The 22,785-nt window shown below is 36.4% G+C and overlaps 1 protein-coding gene across 2 annotated transcripts in view; it reads left to right on the plus strand.

Moving 5' to 3' along the window:
- LOC135139786 (LHFPL tetraspan subfamily member 6 protein-like) overlaps positions 1-22,785 on the plus strand; it is a 198,865-nt gene that overhangs the window by 32,588 nt on the left and 143,492 nt on the right. For both annotated transcript variants that reach the window (XM_064070122.1, XM_064070121.1), the window contains exon 2: positions 1,786-2,056. In XM_064070122.1, the coding sequence (XP_063926192.1) occupies positions 1,955-2,056 (102 nt within the window). In that variant the 5' untranslated portion in view covers positions 1,786-1,954. The remainder of the gene's footprint in view (positions 1-1,785; positions 2,057-22,785) is intronic.

The following is a 22,785-nucleotide window of genomic DNA, read 5'->3' on the forward strand; positions in this document are numbered from 1 at the left end:
CTTGATAATACTTGCCGTTTTGTTTTAGAAATAGTTTGAAAAAATGTTGCGGACGATGTTGTCTGGATGGGCCTGGAAAATTTTCAAACAAACTGGAATGTCTTGGTGTTTTTTTAGTTTTTTTAAAAGCTCTGGTATTTGGTTTTAAAAATAATATTTGAAGATTTTGGGAACTCTGGTGTTTTATTTTAGGAAGTATCTGAAAGAATTTTTGGGATTCTGCCGTTTTGTTTTAGGAAGGAGCCTAAAGGAGCTTTTGGGCCCCTGGTATTTTATTTTTGAAAGATTTTCAAAGAATCTTAGAATTATGGTGTTTTATTTCTAAATGAATTTGTAAGAATCTTGGGAGTCCTGATGTGTTAAAAAAAATGTTAGGTGTTTCTGCTGTTACCATTGTTTAGAGGACCCTAATATTTTATTTTAGAAAGAATTTTATGAAATCTTAGAGATTTTGGTGTTTTTTTTTAGATAAAATCTGATAGTTTGTTGTGTTTTATTTTAGAAAGTATCCGAAAAAAATTTGAGGAATCCTGGTGTTTTCTAAAACAAAACAAAATGGGTCTCCGAGATTCTTTCAAATTTTTTCAAAAACAAAACAAAGAGATCCCCGAGATTGTTTCAAACTACTTTAAAAGTTTAACAAAAGGGGTTTCGGAGATTCTTTCAGACTACTTCAAAAACAAAACGCAGAGAGTTGCCGAAATTCTTTCAAACGATGTACATACTTGAAAAACCAAACACAAGGGGTCCCCGAGATTCTTTTACGTTTAAAAGAAGTCGTTACTTCCAAGAAGAAAACACAAGGAGTCCCCTAGATTCTTTCAAATATCTGAAAAAAGAAGACAAGTGGTCATAAAGATGCTTCATAAACAATACACAGAAAGCTCCCCGAGATTCTTTCAAATTACTCTAAAAACAAGACACCGACACCGACACAGACACCGACACCAAACTCGTAGCTGGAACTCGACATTCTTATTCCGGCGCGTATACGTGTTCTATATTACGACAAGAAAGGAGTTAAAACTCCAAAATTTCGGCCTTTCTGGCGCCGGTCTGGTTCATCTAAAAAATCGCTGCTCCATGATTTTTAAAGACGGAGATTTGAAATTTTGTCCTAATTTTGTTAGTCATCTTTGGATAATTTAAGTAGCTGTAAATTTGCGATCAAAAACCTTGCGTTTGACATTATTTTTTCTCCTTAAATATATGGAGGGTCTACATATTCAGAAAAATAATCAAATGTGACACGGTCTTACGGTTTCCGTTTGTGCCGGAACGTGTTCTAGCCAACTTTCAAAACGAATAAGAAATATGAAAAGGAGCCGTTCGTTAGTACGCCCTCATTATTCACTATCACTGAAGAGAATGATTAAACTTTTAACTTTTCTATTACGCCTTGTTGCTTCCGTCTCGCTCAAATATTCTTTCAAGCATTATTATTGATGAAGCGTAATTTGTCCTTTTCAATTTTTGTTGTTACGGAGCCTTTTATTCAGAACGAAAACTCGATACCGCCGCAATTGTATTCGCAAAGTTAAATTGTTTTCATTTGCTTTTATGACTGTCGATATTTTACTGTTCGTAAAGAAAATTATTTTCCCGTCGAGGAATATTTGTTGCAACCGTTTTAAGCACCGATCATAAAACTCTAAAAAAAAATCTCGTCCCGATTTCTCCCAAATGAAAAAATCGGTTCAATTAACCTTGAATCAACAAAGCGCTTATTACATGATCCGCTACCTAGCCCAGCCGTCGTCCAAATAACCTTGGTTTTTGTTTCAGATGGAGCCCGGATAATTATTAGAAGCCTCGATGATTGGACGCAGCGTGGCCATGCGTGTGTTTTTATTTAAAATTGTTAAACCCGAAGGGGGCACGTGATGAAGAGACCGCACTCAGTGGTAGAATGAACATTTCCAGTGCGTTTCGTTAACAGACTAATTAGTTAACAATGGCGACGTCTTTGACCGGCGTCGGGTTCCTCTGGGCCACGCTTTCTCTGGCTGCAGCGCTTCTGTGCTGCTCCGGGTTTTATCTGCCCTTCTGGATACAGGTAAGGACAATAATTAGTTTAATTGCTTTGAGGGCGCAGCTGAAAACGTCATGTGTCGCGAGAAATACTAGTTTTTGTTCGATTCGACTTTAATTAAAGCGCTGAAAAAGTTGTAAGTTTAATAAGAGGTTTAATATCCTTTGTTCCGTGAATATTGGATGTCGGACTGGGAGTTCATTGTCGGAGCTTCCGAGATGATAATTAGCGAATAACAGGAAAAATGGCGGCAGGCGAGACGGTGCTGGAAAGACAACCTTTGAGGATCGGGTTTTATTGTGGTTTAAAGAGGTGTAAGATTGGTTGAGGCAGCAACAGCAAACTTGAACTTGTAGACCGTTCAGGATGTTCCAGACAACAGTGAGGCATGAAATTTTTTCTTCACTTTGAATTAGTAAAAACATCCTGAACGGTTTGCAGTTTTAATTTTTAACCATTGATTGAAAAATATGTTGATACCATCATCTGAAAAATTGCAACTTCTGCAGCCTCCGGCTATCGCCAAACGTAAACAGAAAAAATAATGGAGCACCAGTGAAAATAAGCATAAAATTAAATTACGCAATATTTATCCTGGAAAAGGCTTATGTAAACAGAGCGAGTAATTTCGCATTTATTTATTTAAACTTAACCAAACAACAAATATCATCACGATCAAAAACTGTACAACGAGACGCTTTTCTTCGTCGGTTATAAATTTGGCGAATCCCAGTAACGCATCCCGATGGACTAACCGACCACCCGACCATATTCCATGCAGCTGGAGCGCTGGGCTCTGACAGGAAATTTAATGTACATCAGCAATAGGGCGAATCGATACGTCACAATACATACCCACCTATTCGCTGACAGAAATCCCTATAAACTAATCGAGAATTATGCCACTGTCGCTGTTCCAGACAGATAAGTGCGCTAATTGCTAATAACGGGATGCTATGAACTCTAATTTCGATCGACATAATTTCGAAACAGGCTTAGTAAGAAGCTTACCCCCTGTACACATAAATGTTTACTATAGCGCAATACGGTAAACTTTCGGATTTAAAGGCCCGGTTACAGTACGACGGAAACACCGAACGTAATTCGAGATTTACGCCAACGCGGGCCCCGGAGGAGAACCGAAGCGAAAATCAATCGACAGTGTATACAGTTACACACTACTTTGAACGTGTGCGATGACGTCATCGATTTTCCGCAGGGCATGAACTCGCTAAAAACACGTCGGAATGCCCAAATTTAAACTTTGACGCAAATGGGGTAAGGAACGCTTTATTGTTGAGGACTGCTTTACATGAGCATTACGTTTGGTAAAGACTGTGTTAATGAAGGATATTTCATAAAGGGCAATACTGTAGGCAACTAAATGGTGAGTTTATTACGGCAATGAAAACGTGTTGGCTGAAACTTGTTGACTGTGTAATGTAGAGGCATTGTTTTGTGGATGATGGACACGATAAAAATTTTCGCGTGATGAATTAAACAACTCCGGGCAGAAGTTTTGATGTAATTTGAGAACAAGAGGTCGTTTTTAGTTGGGAATAGCGAAACATTGAATTTGGGTTTATGTAACAGGATCACCCAGTATTCGATTTGAATGTAGGACGTTTTTCGCCAACCTCTCATCCCTCAGCCCTCGAACCGCTCAACTATTAAAAATTTCCTCCTCAGACATTTCGAGACTCCTCAAGATGCTTAGCGGTGGTGTTTAATAATAGTGCTGAATACGGGATCGGTGGCAGCCGTATGAAAAAGCAAGGACCATTCAGCTGGATTAGCGAGATACTTGTGGACTTTTGCCGACTAAGTAACAACGTGGTCGACATAATAGTTTCCGCACGGAGAGGGTGACAGCCGAGCTGTTTAATTTTAGAAACTTTTAACCCCATTTAAAAACGTACTCGTCAGCGATTTTTCAATAAAAGCAGTCTCATTCGACGAACATCGAGGGCAAATAAAATTAAGAGAACAATGTTAACAAAATAAAGGCCGGGAGAAGAATGGGCGCAATCAATACCTCTGTCCGATAGCCATCTAACGGTTGGAAGTGGGAAACGAGGCCGGCGATTCTTAAAAAATTGTCGAAATTGTGTTTTATTGGGGGGAGTGGAGATGGATCACGAAAGGGCGGCCGTCAAGCGAATGGTTGGAGGGTGAGGAGCGAACTTTTCACGTCTTTATGTGTTTGCTACTTCGTTAACAATTTTCGAAAATGAAGGAGTAGGGCAGGGATCCGTCCTGGCGCTGTGTTGTTCGTAATTTACGTGAGTGATGTGCCGTTTTTTGTAATAGAACATCCCGGTGGTGCTGATTACCGTGCAAATTAATTAGCGTAATCTATCCCGGAAAATCCGCCAAGAAGTCTGTATATAATTAAATTAAGTTAATAGCGGCGGATTTATTTTCATAAAGAGGCGGCCTTAATTGAATTCGTACATAAGGTGCGTGAAGAAGGGAGAAAAATGCCCTCGTTGTGTGTGACATAGAATCTAAAGTGAATAGAGCACGATGAGACGGCATTCCTTTAATAGGACCAACTTTATGTCGATTGCATTCCTTCCCTTAAATTCCGTCATTTCCTCTTCTTTCATTTTCAGCAGAATCATGTCCCATATTCCGAGGGCGTCGCGCGCCCCTCGCTCGCCCCTCGTTTTGTTTATAAATTATTTAAATTAGCGAGAAGAACGGAACGGACCGTCGCTTAAACGAATTAAAAAAACACGAACAAAAAGAACCGAAAAACTTTATTCGGCGAAATTTCGGCGGCACATTTTTGTTGTGACTTTAGGTGGACTATTGTAATTGGATTTCAAACATTCGGGGATTTAATTATAATAGAACAAGAGAAGAATCCTTTGTTTTCATTAAAATGGTGGTCGTGTCGTGGACTGGGGCAAGTTAACTTTGTCATTGTGGGTTAAAGTTGAAGAGTTTCCAATTGCTTGTTTGTAAGCAGGAGTTCCGCTTTAAACAGGCCAGGATCGGACCGGGCCGGCACGAATTACACATTTTTGACCGAACGTACAAACCGTTTTTAGACAAAAGTAAGCCATGACGTTCACTTGAGGCTGATTTGCCACATTTATTGTTATTTAAAAATCATGTTATCAAGTTGTGACAGGTCTGAGTCAAACGGGTTGTCGCTACGACGTCACAACTTTTGTCACCCGTGACGGTGCGTTCCTGGAGCCGGCCCTGCGTCGGCGGTCACTCCGATCCTGCCTCCGGCGACCGCAAGCTTGCGAAAAGGTATAATGAAAACGGCATTTCAACCTGGAGATTGATCATCTCCTCCCCATTGTTGTAAGGTGCATTTACGTAGAGTTGCATGTTAACGATCCAATTGTGTTCCTTTTATTCGGAACGGCGATCTGTTTTAATTAAAGGGGGCATCGTCGACGAAAAACTTCCCCATAATCGAACGGCGAGCAAACATTGGCTCGAGGGAATCAATTTACATTAAATTAAGAGGAACGGAGCGAGTTGGCAGAACAACGGACGATTTAAAGTAGCTATCCGAGAAATCAAAATATCGCATCTACGCATGTTAAGCACGAATCTCTTTACATGTTCTTGAAATATTGCAAGTCTGCCAAGTCGAAGACAATGGAAGCGGCGCCACCGCTCTCTAAAATTTAATCCCATAAGCAAAACGCGGCCTAGACAATGCGTTTGATTCGGGCACGACTCGATTATTATTCTTCCGTTCAAAGGAGTTGCTTATCTCCAGGTTTTTTTGGCGATTGCGTCAGACACGGATCCGCTCCTTTCGACACTCGTTTACCCCCTAACAGTGCTCCTATTTCGCAAACTTGACGTCTCTACGAGAATTACTTAAGACGAATGATCTCCCGAAGGAGGTAATTTTGGAATATATTCAACCCCGAGAATTATGCATGAAAGAAACTGGTTCCAGCTAAGTGGTTTATGTTGGCCGTTACGGGGGAAATGGCTTTGTAAACCCCGAACAAGTTTACATATATTTTTCATTCGCTTCAGTTTAACAAGATGGCGAGGACTTATTACGTAGCCGCATGGCTTTGTTGCTAACAAACTTCACAATTTCGAGGCGAGAACGTATTTGGTTTTTTCATAAAAGTGACGTTTAATAATTTAAAACGGCTTTGAGTGGCGTTTTACGTGGGCCGGTTCAGCTGCTCCGAAGCTGGGTTTTCAGGCAGGTAGGAAGTGGATACGTTTTAGGGCCATCCATCACATTACCATGTCAAAGTTTTGGCGCAAGGACATTGACGAGAAAAGTGTTTTTAATCTTTTACAATCAATAAAAAGTCGCAAAAACGATACATCGTGGCGTAAACGATTTAGGAGAGAACTTGGTTTCAACAAGATGGTGCGCCGCCTCCGTAAAGTTAATTAACACTCCCGCAGACCCTGCACCAATTCCTAAAGGACCCGGTCCGTACAAATGCGGACAATATGAAGTAGGTATATCAGGTGACTACTAATGTGATTTTTTTGTCAGGTTGGCAAAATATTTAACATTTTATGATGGCATATCTGATTTTCGAAATTAAATTTAGGGCACTCATCACGTTTGTAGGTGCGCTTTTGTCAAAGTTGTCAACTGTGAATTGACATGTTAACATTGCTGCCAATAATTCAGAAATACCAACACAAATATTTGCTTCAATCATTAATAGTCACCTGTGTTTAAAACAGATAACCAAGGGGAATAAATGCCCCTCGAAAAATCTAAATAACAAGAAATTAAAAATTGAAAAATTGACGAATCCACAAAAAATCGAAATTTCAAAGATTTTAAAAATTGAAATATTAAAAAGTTGAATTATCGAAATCCGAAAAGTCGAAAGATTGGAGAATCGAAAAGTAAAAAAAAACTAAAATTTAAAAAATCGAAATATTAAAATATGGACAAATTAACAAACCCATAAAACGAAAAGTTGAAAAATTTTGAAAATCGAAAAACCAAGATGTCGAGAAATTGAAAGATCCAAAACTGAAAACTCGAAAAATTGGGAAATCGCAAGATTGAAAAGTCGAAACAGCAAGAAATTGGAAGATTGATAAATCCAAAAGGCGAAAACACGAAAAATCGAGAAATCAAACTAAAATAAAATCGAGAAATTGAAAGATCCAACACTGAAATCTTGAAAAATTGGAAAAACACAAAATTGAAAAGTCCAAACGACAAAAAATTCATCAATCCAAAAGGCGAAAAGACGAAAAATCGAGAAATGAAATAAAATAAAAAATTAAAAATTGAAAAATGAAAAATCGGGAAATGCAAACATCCAATTTTCCATATGAAACATCGAAAGATTAAAAAAATTCGGAAAAAATACCGAAGAACTGAAAAACCAAAAAAACAAAAAAGTCGAAAAATTGAAAAACTCAAAAATTTAAAATTGAGAAATTGAAAAATCGAAAGATCGAGAAATCGAAAAATCTGAAATTAAAAAAATTGTAAAATTTCGAAAAATTAAGAAATAGAAAAATTGAAATATCACTAAATCGAAAAATCTAACAGTAAAAATTCGAGAAATTGAAAAGGTAAAGAAATTGAGAAATCGAAAAGTCGAAACGAAGAACATGAAAAATTGAAAAATTTGAAAAATCGAGAAATCGAAAGGTCAAACAATCGAAAAGTCGATGAATCTAGAAATGGGAAAATTGAAAAATCTAAAAGTAGAAAAGTCAAAAAATCGAAAAATCGAAAAGTCGGAAAATTTAGAATTGCGAAAAACTGAGAAATTGAAAAACCGAAAAAAACGAGATCTCGTAAATTTAAAAAATCGTATACATAATTGAAAAATCGAAAAATGGAAGAATCGAAAAACTGAAATTCGGGAATTTGAAAAACCCCAAAACTAAAATCTTCAAAAATTGGGAAATTGAAAAATTGAAAAGTTCAAACATCGGGAAATTGGAAGATCGAGTAATGGAAAAGCGGAAAAACGTAGAAATCGGAAAATTGAGACATTGAGAAATCAAAATATCAAAAGATTGAAAAATCGAAAAATTTAAGCATTGACAGAAAACAAAAAATCGAAAAATTAAAAATTGAAAAATTGGGAAATTTTAAATTAAATATAATCGATAAATTGAAAAATTAAAAAATTGAAAATTCGAAAACTGAGGAAACTGTATAATGGAAAAATTGAAAAATGTTCAAATTGAAACAAAAAATCTAAAACCGAGAATTCGAGAAATCGAAATATCTAAAATTGAAAAATTTAGAATATAAAAATTGAAAAATAGCAAAATCGAGGAATTAAAAATTGAAAAATCGAGAAATTGAAAAATTTTGAATTTAAAATATCGAAAAATGAAAATGCCGAAAAATTGAAGAATCGAAAAAATGAAGAATTGAAAAATTGAAAAATCGAGAAATCGAGACATCGAAAGAACGGAAATGAAAAAGGTAAGAAATCGAAATGAAAATGGAAAAATCGAAGAATTTAGGATTCGGAATGTTGAAAAATGCTAAAACTAAAATATCGAAAAATTGAAAAATACAAATGTGAAAAATCGAAAAATTGAAAAATGGAAGAATTGAAAAACCGAAAATCGAGAAGTAAAAGTTGAGAAATTCAAAATGAGAAAATCAAAAAATTGAATAGGTAATCTAAAATCAAGAAATCAAAAAATCGAGAAGTCGAAAATTCAGAAAACCCAAAAATTGAAAGACTGAAAAATCGAAAAATTTAAAAATAGTAAAATGAAATATCGGAAAATTGAGAAGTTGAAAAAAAAAAGGTGAGAAATAAAAAATTAAAAAAATTCAAAAACTGAAGAATTGAAAAATTGAAACCTGGGAACTTGGGAAATTGTAAAATTGAAGAAACAAATAACCGAGATATTAAAAAATTGAGAAATCTAAAAACCGAAATAAAAAATTGAAAAATCGAAAAATTTAAGAATCGGAATTTTAAAAAATGCTAAAACTGTAATATAAAAAATTGAGGGATCGAGAAATCGAAGTCGAAAATTAAAAATTTTAGAAATGGAAAAATTGGAAAGATCGAGAAATCGAAAAATCGAAGAATTGAAAACTGAAAATCCAGAAAACGAGATATTGAGCAATCGAAACGTCTAAAAGTTTAGAATTACAAAAGGGGAAAATAAAAAAATCGAATAATCTCGAGAGTCAAGAAATCTAGAAGTCGAAAAGTGGAAAAATCGATTAATCGAGAACTTGAAAATTCAGAAAACCCAAAAATTGAAGAATAGTAAAATGAAATATCGGAAAATTGAGAAATTGAAAAATAAAAAGGCGAGAAATCGAAAATTCGAAAGATCCAGAAACGGAAAATTGAAAAATTGAAAATCAAGAAATTGAGAAATTGAAGAAGTACAACTGAATCGTTCTAAAACTAAAATATCGAAAAACTGACAAATCGGGAGTTGACAAAGCGAGAAATCGAAAAATCAAAAATCCAAAAACTCGAAAAATGATTACTTAATTTTGATCTTTTTCCAAAAATCTCATTGCCTAGGATAAAAATTCAACACCACAAGTTTAAGATCATGCTACTTATTAACAGTTAGACAACATTTATTTAAGATTTTAAATTTTGATTAACAATTTACCATGCTTCCGATAAGTTTAAAAGGTTTACAAGATTTTAAGGCATATTATCTGTCTACTAACAATCGACGCAGATGGCGGACGGATAGACAGACATACAGACGGAAACGTCAGACTTATTTTTTTGTACTGCATGAAACGTCGAGAAAACATGCAAGTAGCCAGTCACCCGATTGAACTCGTTTACAATACTTAGCTCACGTCCGTGAAGTAAAAATTGGATTACGAAACAGATCGGTGGGAAACTTTTTGATAAAATCCGCAACTCTGCTTTCCGGACCAGCTTTTCTGCAGAAATGTTACTTTACTTTTTTTCCATCGAAACAAACACCGTCGACGTCATAGCTGCAGCCTTTATAAAACCCCACTTTTATTGTCGAGAAGCCTCACTTTTAGCTCGACCCAACCAAGCTCGGCCCAAAATTGGCCCTTCCAATAATTCTTCGGTCTACCTTGCGCTCGCGACCCTTCATTCCCGGAGCCTCGCGTCATATCAGCGCTGTCTGCTGCAGATATCAGCCTTCCTTTCGGAATATTTACGACTTGCACCTGCAGGCGATCTATTTAATCATTAAAAAGGTGTATACGAGATGCCTACGTGGCGAACGGTACGAGTACGAGTATATCGCGAACTGCCCCGGGGCGACAATCCTGTTAGCGATTTTTGCTCGAAACGAGTTTACCTAAAATAAAATTACTCGGCATTAAAGTCCGATAAACCATTGTACGCCACCGAACAAAGGTGCACCGCAACAACGCACCGATCAAATTCAATTAAATTCTTGGGAACGTTCATGGACCAAATATCGGCGAAAAATAAACATTTGTTTTGCGGTTACGATAAATATTTTCGAGTGGATCGAGGAGTTGCTGCTCCGTATTTCGATATTGTTGTTTAATGGAACTAATGGCGCGGATCGGGGGCCTTGTTTACAACCGAAGATAAGATAATGTGTGCTGCGGGCCGCTGCAACGCAAAGAAAATCGAATTAGTGCTTAAAATGCAATTACGGCGGGGAGAGTGGGCGCAGATATTAATTATTATGCCATTATGTAGAGTGGAGTTTGCTCCGGGGCGTCGATAGCACTCTGAATGCATTCCGCGGGGCCAACAACCAGGAAGTGAGGAGTCTCGCAAAAATGAGCTAATGCGGAAGGGAATTAAAAGGGCCGAACCGATAGTTGGTTATTTATGAGGTGCGGAGGCAGCGGCGGGTCCGAAGCTTTCGAGATCGAAAAAAATTGGTCGAAATTTATTTCGACGAATTTCCCTCCCTCTGAAGTACAATCTAATCGGTAAACGTTTCTAAAAATTACTGCCATTTTTCCAGAATCGTCAATTCAAAATAAAGTACAAAATAATTAATGCCTTCGTACATTGAATTGCTTTTGGCGGATTACAGTGATCTATTTTATAATTTTTGACTTGAAAATATTGGCACGACACTGAAAAACCGCGTATGAGGATATGTTTTCTTGGGATTTTTCAGTTTTTCTTCTTTAATTGAAATTAACGGAATTGATTTCTTTTGATTTTTCAATTTTTTAAGGTTTTGATTTTTCCTGTTCACTTTTTTGACGTTTTGACCTGTCAATTTTTCAGTTTTTTCATTCTTAGTTTTTCTTTCATTTTTCAATTTTTCGATTTTAGAATTTCTCAATTTTTCAATTTCACCATTTTCAATTTTTTGATTTCTCAGTTTTCCGATGTTTCAGTTTTACGTTCTTCCAATTTTTCTCCCCTTTAATTTTACGCTTTCTAAATATTTGGTTTTTGTAATTTTTCAAATTCAACTTTTATAAACTCTCAGTTTTCGATTTTTCGTTTCTTCAGTTCTTCAATTTCTCAATTCCTGAAGGTTTTGAGTTTTCCACTTCACTTTTTTGACTTTTTGATTTCTCAGTTTTTCAATTTTTTAATTTCTTAGTTTTTGGATATTTCAGTTTTGAGATTTTTCAGTTTTTCCATTCTTCAATTTTTCTTTCATTTTTCAGTTTTTCGAAATTTCAGTCTTGGGATTGTTCAGATTATTTCTTATTCAATTTTTCTCTTCAATTTTACGATTTTAAATATTTCGATTTTTCAATTAATCAATGTGTTGATTTCCCCATTTCTTGACTTTCGACTGTTTCGATTTTCCAGTTTATCAGTTTTTCAATTTTTCGATTTTTCAGGTTTTCGATTTTTCAATTTTCTATTTTTTAAGGTTTCGATTTTTCGACTTCACTTTTTCGATTCTTCGATTTCTCAATTTTTCAATTTTTGGGATTCTTAAGTTTATTCATTATTCAATTTTTCGATTTTACAACTTCTCAATTTTTCAATTTCACCATTTTTAATTTTTTGATTTCTCAATTTTCGAGTGTTTCAATTTTACGTTTTTCCAATTTTTCTCCTCTTCAATTTACGATTTTTACATATTTGGTTTTCGTAATTTTTCAAATTTGACTTTTATAAACTCAGTTTTTCATTTCTTCAATTCTTCATTTTTTCAATTTTTGAAAGTTTTGATTTCACAGCTTCACTTTTTTGATTTTTCGATTTCTCAATTTTTCAATTTTTTAATTTCGCAGTTTTTTGATATTTCAGTTTTGAGATTTTTCAGTTTTTCCATTCTTCAGTTTTTCTTTCATTTTTCAGGTTTTCCAAATTTCGGTCTTGGGATGCTTCAGATTATTTATTATTAAATTTTTCTCTTCAATTTTACGATTTTTAAATATTTCCGTTTTTCAATTTTTCAATTTTTGACTTTTCTAAATTCTTAATTTTTCGATTTTGCGTTTAATCGATGTTTTGATTTTTCCATTTTTGACTTTCGACTCTTTAGATTTTCCAGTTCTTCAATTTTTCAATTTTTCGATTTTTCAGGTTTTTGATTTTTCAATTTTTTTACTTTTTAAGGTTTCGATTTTTCGACTTCATTTTTCGATTCTTCGATTTCCCAATTATGTAATTTTTTAATTTCTCAGTTTTGGTTGTTTCAGTTTTGGGATTTTTCAGTTTTTCTTCTTGAACCACTCATTACAAATTGAATTAATTGAAAGTAACCGACTTGATTTCTTTTGATTTTTCAATTTTTAAATTTTTTAAGGTTTTGGTTTTAACTCTTCACTTTTTTCACTTTTTGATTTCTCAATTTTTTAGTTTTTCGATTCTTCAGTTTTCCTTCTATTTTTCAATTTTTCGATTTTTTTAATTTCTCGATTTTCAATTTTTCGATATATCTCAATTTTCCGATATTTCAGTTTTACGTTTTTTCAATTTGGTCTTTAATTGTATGATTATTAAATATTTCGATTTTTCAATTTTTCAATTTTTAACGTTTCTAAATTTTCAGTTTTTCGAGTTTTCAATTAATGTAAGTTTTTATTTTCTCTTGACTTTCAGCTGTTTTTTTCCTGTTCTTCAATTCTTCAATTTTTCGATTTTTTAAGGTTTCGATTGTTCGACTTAACTTTTTTGATTTTTCAATGTCCCAATTTTTCAATTTTTTGGATTCTCAGTTTTTGGACATTTCAGTTTCGGGATTTTTGAGTTTGCCATTCTTCAGTTTTTCTTTTACTTTTCAGTTTTGGGATTTTCCAGGATTTAGATTCTTCGACTTTCTGATTTTTGACTGTTGGATTTTTCGATTTCTCGATTTTTCATTTCAGTTCTTCGATATTTCAGTTTTTCAAGTTTTCGAATTTTTCAAATGTTTCGGTTTCTTCATCTTTCAAGATTCTGGTTTTAGATTTTCTGTTTTTAATTTTTCGTTTTTCCAAATTTTCGATTCTTTGATATCTCAATTTTCCGATATTTCAGTTTTACGTTTTTTCAATTTGCTCTTCAATTTTATGATTTTTAAATATTTCGATTTTTCAATTTTTCAATTTTTAATTTTTCTAAATTTTCAGTTTTTCGATTTTGCAGTTAATGGAAGTTTTTATTTTCCCATTTCTTGACTTTCGGCTGCTTTTTTCCAGTTCTTCAATTCTTCTATTTTTCGATTTTTGAGTTTTTGATTTTTTAATTTTTCGATTTTGTAAGGTTTTGATTTTTCGACTTAACTTTTTTGATTTTTCGATTTCCCAATTTTTCAATTTTTTGGATTCTCAGTTTCTGGACATTTCAGTTTCGGGATTTTTGAGTTTTCCATTTTTTAGTTTTTCTTTTACTTTTCAGTTTTGGGATTTTCCAATATTTAGATTCTTCGACTTTTTGATTTTTGACTTTTGGATTTTTCGATTTCTCGATTTTTCATTTCAGTTCTTCGATATTTCAGTTTTTCAAGTTTTCGAATTTTTCAAATGTTTCGATTTCTTCATCTTTCAAGTTCCTGGTTTTAGATTTTCTGTTTTAAATTTTTGGTTTTTCTAAATTTTCGATTTTTTGATATCTCAATTTTCCGATATTTTTTTTTCGAAAGAAAATAAAAAAATTGGTCGAAATTTATTTCGACGAATTTCCCTCCCTCTGAAGTACAATCTAATCGGTAAACGTTTCTAAAAATTACTGCCATTTTTCCAGAATCGTCAATTCAAAATAAAGTACAAAATAATTAATGCCTTCGTACATTGAATTGCTTTTGGCGGATTACAGTGATCTATTTTATAATTTTTGACTTGAAAATATTGGCACGAGATTGAAAAACCGCGTATGAGGATATGTTTTCGTGTTGAAAATTTAATCTGTTACACCTATCTCGGTTCGTCCTCCACCACCGATCTGTCCTAATTTTATACCGCAGCTTAAAGTTGGGCTTCCGGTTCAAAACTTTTGCGACGCGTTGTACTCGAGCGGCCACTTCCAATAATCTCTTCTCCCACGCGAAAGGCAATAAAGTTAAGGCCTTAGAAAATAGGTGATAGTATCTCGTTGGAGAATTTTGGATAATTTATGGGCCGAGGCTATTGTAAAAATGATAAAAGTGTAGGACGCTTCCAGTCAATTCGGAGTAAATCTAAAACGTGACCATTAGAGAGTGGAATATATCTCACGTTTAGTGTATATTGCTTCATTTCTTTCCGATTAAAGCTGGAAGTGGAAAGTGAGAAAGTAATCGAGCGACATGTGGAGAAACTTAATAGGCTTACTCAAAACATTCTGATTCTGGAGGTGGAGTAAGTCGTAATGAAATTAAGGTGGGCGCGTTTCGGGAGGTATTTGTTGAAATAATGCTCGTTAGGGAGACGTTGCCATGGTACTAGATTTTTTTCTCTTTGTTCGTAGAAACTAATACATTTTCCATGTAGTATTTATTTAAATTAGTCGGCGAAATCATTATTGTAATTTTCTCTCTTTGATTTGCTCACCATTTCTTTCAAATTTTTGTGAAAGCTAATGAGCGTTTGATCTGCGACTTTTAAAGGAGCGTTGGCTTTTTTAAGAATCCGCCTTTGCTAATTTTGCTTTGATTTATCTTTGCCTCAAATATAACGTCCGTAGTGTGACCTCAAATCATGAAGATTTTCTGAAATTTACATATCGAAAATCTCTCGGCGTCCGGCACAGCGGACAAATATTTCCGGGCTCCTGCGACATCAAGAAATATGGGATTTGCAAAAGTGCTTTTAAAAGTAAAATTTTAAAATAAATTGTGTTCACCGTCGCACTATATAAATAACTGCCACGAATCTCCCCTTTTCCGAATTGTAGAATTTCAGAAATACGATTTTTATTTTCGTTTGCTTTAAACGAGTTACAATGAGAGCTGTCTCCGAAACCCTCCGCGGCGCAAATACTTTTTTAATATTTCGCGAGGATGATTAATGCAAATATTTAAATATGCCCCCGAGAAATGACTAAAACCGCAACAACAAATTCGCCTCCCTTAAACGGAATAATGAAAAACCGCCATCCAAAATTAATTCTAGATTATTTAGTCCGCACAACGGGCGTAATTTTAAAGGAGGGTTGTGATTTCAATGGAAATATTTAAGCTTGTTTCGTAGTTAAATGGCACAATAGATTACCCGCCACGAATTTAATAACCCCTCGCAAAACTCCGTCTTAAACAGGAAATTTTTCGAGCGGCCCTACATCAACGTGTATTAGCTGATATTTGGCTCATTCCGGATTCAAGATTTTTCGCATAAGCTCGAAAAATAAAAATGTTTTTGCGTGCGGGGACTGTCTGCGCCGCTGTCGGATAGTTCGGCCTTATTTATGCCCTTCATGGGGTATTTTTATAACGGGCTATTGTTTTTAACGTAGCACTTGGCGTGAACATAACGCGGAGTTTCGGAAAAACTCCGGAACGTAACGAGCGGCCTAAAATAAACAACTTGTCGAAGGAAGAGTGAGTTACGGAGTTTCTTTATTAGGAGATGGTTCGCCATGTTTCTTCTATTACCGTTTCGTTTCTCGTCTAAGAAGATTTGTCAATAAGAAACGGTGGGTTCGCTACGTGTTGCGGCCGCTTTTTGTCTGAAACAGGCGAGCGTTCTTTCAGAAAACGCCGAAATGGGTTTTTTGTAAGCGCCCTCAAGGATTCGTTGAAATAAATTTAAAAAATGATTTTCCGCCAAGAAACGAAAACCAGGAATTGTTTACTCTCACGTTGAAAAATGGTGGATGGTTTTAATCGCGCTAGCGAGTTTATTATCGCTATCGTCCTCGGAAATAAAGATCGGTCCGGAGTTCTCTACCCCAGATCGCTCACCATTTGACAAAGTCGCGCGCCCAGATATCATCTAAATTTTTCTCGTAATCTAATCAATCGATCAGTAAATTGACGCAACGAAGGGGCGCGATCCAAAACGAGACGATTCAGTAAATGGCCGCTATAAATACAGAAAATCGAAATCTTGGAAGGGACGCCGAAATCGCGAAATCCCGCAACAATGAGGAGTTGCGGAAAATCCTACTCAAAAATATTCGATTTGATAACTAAATTTCAATGAATGAAATATTCATACTTCGTAGCAAACAGCGTCAATAAAAATAAAAGTAAAATCTCCCCGAGAAAAAACAAATCCGGGCGAGGAGCAAATTATTCAGTAGCTGTGCTCGAAATGAATTGAAAAAAGCGCGATTTTTGCGAAACCGAGCGGCGAAGGAATTCAAAGAACCCGACTTTGTTGAGGATTTTTAACACGTAGCGAAGCATCGACATGGTCAGGGGTTTTAAAACTCGGCAAAGTGCCACATAACTAGGTAAGAAAATTATCTCGAGTGTCATGATTTGAGCAAACTTCAACGTGATACTTCCAAAGTTTGAGTATTTAGTGTGTTATGGGAGAGTGAAGAGATAATTTAGTTCTTACGCAGAAAGTACGACGGGAACATTAAATTAATTTTACGCACTCGGGATTCGCGCCCCGAGAAAATAACCAAATTATACGGGGTGTTGTGTTAAATATTCACAAAACAGGGTTCGGATCTTAATGCAACTAACGCAAAAAACGGAACCCGGGGCGTAATAACTGTTCAGGCTGTTTCCGTATTCGTGGGTCATGAAACGTCGAGAAAACGTAAAAGTAGCCAGTCGCACGATGGCTCAGGAAGTAAAAAATGACTTAAGCGCCACCTTCGGTTATGGCAACACTTAAAAACACTTTTCGCGTTTACGTTTTTAGGCAATAAAACATCAAATTATTTAACTCGATGTTGCAGCTGCTCCCCCGAATTTCTCTAAAATATTTGCTCAAGGAAGTCGATTTATTATCACATTTTGCACCCTCGTGATGCCCGAGGGCGTTGACAGATCATAAGTCGCGCAAAAGCTTTTAATTCTTACGTGTTTCCCCTGAATTATCTGCATCAACATAGACGCACGATTTTCGGCGATAAATGTTTTGCCGCCTCGACGTTATGAAATAAAAACGCCCCTAAAATAAATAACCTTTATTAATTCATCGAAATCCCTAGATAAACATTCAGCGAAATCCCAACTTATGTAAACAGTTCAAAATGAATTGTTCAGTTTTGAAACAAACGAAAATGTTGGGGGTTTTTATGTTTTGCGTAAAGACTGCCGCTGATGAGGGCGGAATGCATTATAAACCAATCAAATCACGCCGGACTATTAAATTCGAGTATCTGCTCGAGGAAAGCGTGTCCCCGAAAATTTCCCTGTAGACTAATTTTCTCGAAGCAATTGTCGAAGTCATTTTCGACGAATTGTCGCCTCATAATCGATAATTTTTGACGTTTATCGCAGAAAGGGGCGTTAATCGCCTGTTTTGGCTTCATTAAAGTTTAATTTTAATTTAACGGGAGGGATTTATTCTTAGCCAACAAATATTCTAAATGAAAAGACATACGAAATCGACATTCACCGAAGCGGAAGTTAACTTTATCAACTTGATCAGTTCCAGCCGATTAACGATTCGTCTTTTTTTTGGATTCTTTGTACTTGGATTTTTATTCGTCGGTCCAGATCTTTAAAATTTGTTATTTCATCGTGCGTAGTAAACAGTCCCAACATATTCGGCCGAAGTGCCCTAAATCCGTTCCCTCTCTCGACTCCTTTTGTTATCGCCATAAGGTGAACCGCCGATAAAAAATGCTCCGACTCCTCCACGTCGTCCGTGCACATATTTATGAATAATTTATGACGTTATAACAAACCGGATCGGATTCGGCCGCGAAATGATTCCCATCGAAATTACTTTCCTTACAATTACAAAAATATGCATGGAGAATCCGAGTACACACGAGCGGAAGCGCCGCTCATTTCGAATTCCATCTGAGCGTCCAGGTCCGGATTAAAGTATCAAAATGGGCGATCCTAGTTTCGAATTAAGTCAGTGCTGTGGCGAGGCAATCGATAGCAACCTAGAACTGAACCCATTACGGGAGAAGCACCTATCTGCGATAGGTACGCAGCAAGAAATCTGCTTTATCTAGAAAGCAGAGATAAAGCTCGAGTTTTTGTCCGGGCGTTTTGCATAATTTATTTTTGATAGGTGATCCCTTCGGAAAAATGCTCGAAATGCGGCGGCTTTTTGCGGGGGCAAGAAATTAAAGCGACGTTAATATTTTCGCCATCGGAGTCGATTAATGCCGTTTTTCTTGCGGCGGCGAGGCATTGAAGCTGGGGCCATGTGAAATTGGTTATTTCCAAATTAGATTAGCTTGTCAGTTACTTGCAGGGGGATTTATTGTTTGTAAAAATTGCTTGGGCGTAACGCAATTTCCTAGTTGCCAATTTCCAAAAACGTTTATCTTCCTTACAAAAGTAGGTTCGATTGTCGTTTATTAATTTACCGTTTGATCGATCGCGCGTTTGCTCCTTGAAATGGCCGCTTTTAATGCACCGCTCGAAGTGGGTGAAAGTTATTAGCTCGAAAGGAACCGGAACGAAATCAGAGCGGGCCGATTTAGATCTACAGGGTGTTCTTTCCACTCGAGAATTTATTTTGTAATGAAGTTTCATTTATACGCAACATCGTGATTCCTACATGCTGCATCTAAACGATTAATGCCTCCATGTAGTGTCAGTATGTAAAAACTATGATGAAAAGAGGCATGAGGACGACGTACAAACTTGAAGCTTCGTTGAAATTTTCATGCGCAAACCCTTTCCTCGTCCAGGCATATATTTACGGCCTTCTGCGGCACCAGGAATGATGGGAATTGCACTGCGGAAAAAAAGTGGCGTGAATTCTAAACGAATAGGCTTTTAACACGAGATAAAGTCGTTGCACCGAGCCTAAGAAAGCCGCTGTCAAAATAATGCGGGATGTTAATTTACGAAAGTGGCTGAGTTTACAATATTAAACAACGCACCCGTACAAGTCGCTACGGTTGCATTATTTATGGGCGTAATGATGTTAGAATCAAACTCGACTAACTAATTTAATGGATTTATGATTTAGCTTGATTTAATATTAAACGCTGCCGGTACAACTTTAGTGCAGCAAGAACTTAGTGCAAGGGTGCATTATAATTTTAGATGCTCCCTTTTGAAACTATCAAAGAGGCTTTAACTCGGTTATGAAATATTTACTTGGCTTAGTCGGGGTTGTGTAACAAGGCGATCTAACTAAATTCCAGTAATGAGGTAAAGAAAAACCGTTCGTTAGGATGCGTGGTGTTTTCCGGAAAAATAGCTATATCAAATATTTACTTATAATTCTTTTTTCTTGTCAGGCCCCGTTGTTGAAGCTTAAAATTTACGGGTCACGTTCCGCAACATCCGTCTTAAAAGCGGTACAATAGAAAAAAATATGTAAATTCAACCCCGAAAGGGATATTTGACTTTTATTACCCAAACATCGCGATATGATGGGAACAGTAAGCAGTTCTTCAATGTCCGTCCCAAATAACATGGGAAATAAAACGCCGTAAAGTCCATGAAATATTCACTTACGCCCCATCGCAAATTCCGCAACAGCCAATTTATTTCCCGACTACAAGGACCAGTACATAAGTAATTTCTCCCACCGCAGGAGTCGACACAATTATTACCCGCGCTAGCAACTCTCTAAAACTCAAAGCAAATATTTTTCGGGTGAATTTTTAATGAAACCGGAATCCGCCAAGTGGAAGACAGGACGTGTACGATGCGAGGAATTTTTATGAAATTTTCAAACTTAGTAGTTCGGCCGGTGCGCCGTTTATCCTTCAAAAAGCTGATTAAGAAAAGCTTTCGAAAGCGTCGTAAGTTATTCATGAAAGCTCTCGTGTCTCCCAACTTTCAGGCAGGTTGCGATATAATAAAACGAGTAAACAGCTTTCGAGCTCTGTTGATAGATTCATTTAAGAAATTATGCTTCCGTTTGTTTTGCGGATTATGCTTTCGCTGCGTGTGAAACGTATTTATACACAAGCCGGACTCGCGGAATTGGCCAATCGGGAAATTACGTTAAGGGGGCGTCTGCACGCCAATTTTACCACTTTGGGAAAGTCCATTCGAAAGGTCCGAGAGGCGCTGTCCCTCTGTGCCGAGTTACTGAAACTTAGTGGAGTGCTGCAAGGTCCACTCCTCGGACCTCGAATCTTCGCTTAGTTTATTAACGACTCACAGCCCGATTAAACGAAACGTTAGAATTAGCTCCCCGGCAGTTCTGTTTTATTTTTGCGCTCCTTGAGATTCGCAGGTTACGTAGGCCGTCCCTGCGTAAAATGCCCCACATGTCGGTTCCCAGCGGCGGCGAAAAAACGGCCCCTAATTTCATTTGGGCGAGTTAACAGAAATGGGGCGTCCTGGGACGGCTCTTCGTGCCTCGTAACGGTAATTAAGCGCAACGTCGCGCGTAGATTTTAAACAAATACACGTTAATATTCGATGATGTGAGACCGCGACGAGGGTGCGTTCCGAACGGGACCGGCCATATTACGTGATGCGAGTCGCAATTTGCTCGCTCGACCTTCCCCTAATCGTTGGCTCCGAAGTCGCTTACGGCGTAATGACAAGAGATTTAAGGTTAGACCTCTCTTCATTTGCTACAGTTTATTGCCGAAATTTCGCAGCAAATTTTCCGAGCACGTGCTGGTCTTTAGCTCATTGAAATGGGCAGACTGCGGATCATGCTTTAGTTTCCCGGACGTCGGCCTTTTTCCTTCGTCAGCGTCGTCGTCGTCGTCGACGACGACCTTCCGTCCGATTGCGCGACTCGCCTGAAACATTAAAAACTTTTAAACGAGGTTAAATCTTTTTGTTCGGTTTGAGCGGACGGGAATGTTCGACACATTAGGAATTCGATGTTTGGGAAATAATGAGGCGGAAAGTCGGCCGATGGAGCCGAGGAATGTTCCTTATTTTAGCGAAAACGCGGATAATGAGTTGTAATAAATGAATACTTTGAACGAAGATGGTTTCTTTGAAAAAGCCACGCGAGACTGTGAGGAAAAAGTTACTTTGGCCAATTAACCATTAAGTCGGGTATTGGTTTGGGTCTCGTTTCGTGTACATGTTTAATCGCGTTTGCTTTGTGGTTGTCCTTTATCATAATTTCACCCTGGAGATATGTCAAACTTGTTAAATGTTAAAAGTTATTTTTTGTTCGTGGTGGAAATTGCTTGGGTGGTTCAGACCGAGTGTTTAATTAAAAGCCGAAGATACCTTCAAACGCCCAAGGAGGTAACTGCCTTGATCCCTTTATTCCAACTTTTGTCATTAAGTGCGAGTTTCAGCTAATAAATAAACTTTTTTGCTGTGAACTCCAGGATCGTGGTCAGAGACAGTTGATTTAAATCTGACTGCTGGTTAATTGCACGCCCGAGAAATGTTGCGTTTTGATGACCATCACAAGGTTATTCCCTTTCATTCTGTATAAGTGCGGACGATATGAAATACAGGGTGATGAAAGAATGACGTATATGTTCGATGTTATTTTGTTAAGAAGATTCTGAAGAACTCGAAAAAAATGCTTAAAAAACCTCTGAACCAAATTTTTGAAAATAATGAACTTCAAAGTTGAAGAATTAACTTTAATGCAGTTTATCAAAACAGATCAGAATTACGCAGTTAATTTTTGGGATTTTTTAACCACTTTTTTCGAGTTTCAGAACTTCTTTAACAACGTGCCATCGAACATATACGTCATGTCAGGCGCGGATACAGGATTTCGTTCAGGGGGAGGCAATTTTTGTGCAATTTTACCTATCTACCAGAAATTCGTTCTAAATAAAAAAAATTATAAAATTTTAGCTAGTATACTCTTTTTCACATAACATGGGTGACATTTGTATAGTGTACAGTAGAACCTCGATAATCCTAATTAATTGGTAAAGAGGTTTGTTCGGATTAACGATTTGTTCGGATCAGCAATTTTCCCAAAAATCTGAAAGGGAATTGAATAACAGCTTCATACACAACTGAAAACAAACTTCAAGGAATAAACCTAAATTTTATTAAACAAAATTTAAAGAATTCTTAAGCAACAATGGATAATAGATACATTCTGAAAAAATATTACTCCGTGAAGATAAACACGCTATCTTTTGGAATAAACACCCCGGGATCTATACCCTGATTTTTTCAGAATTTTTAGATGAATTTTTCAAAAATAAAATTTTCCATTATGTATTCGTATTACATCCATTATGCAAATTTCGACCCATTCTCGACGATTTTCGAAATTTAACTAAATATATTGTAGATTTTGGACCTCAGAAGTCACTTCTGGCTTCATTTCTTCGATAACTTAAACCATTTTTGCAGAATCGTGGATATATCATAATTTTTAAAAATTTCGAAAAATTCGAATTTCACAGCGAATTTTCCGAAAATAT

The sequence above is a fragment of the Zophobas morio genome, unplaced genomic scaffold (genome assembly GCF_036711695.1).
Source record: "Zophobas morio isolate AGI-343-1 ecotype UQ-CSIRO unplaced genomic scaffold, CSIRO_AGI_Zmor_V1 ptg000033l, whole genome shotgun sequence".
NCBI classification, from domain to species: Eukaryota; Metazoa; Arthropoda; class Insecta; order Coleoptera; family Tenebrionidae; genus Zophobas; species Zophobas morio.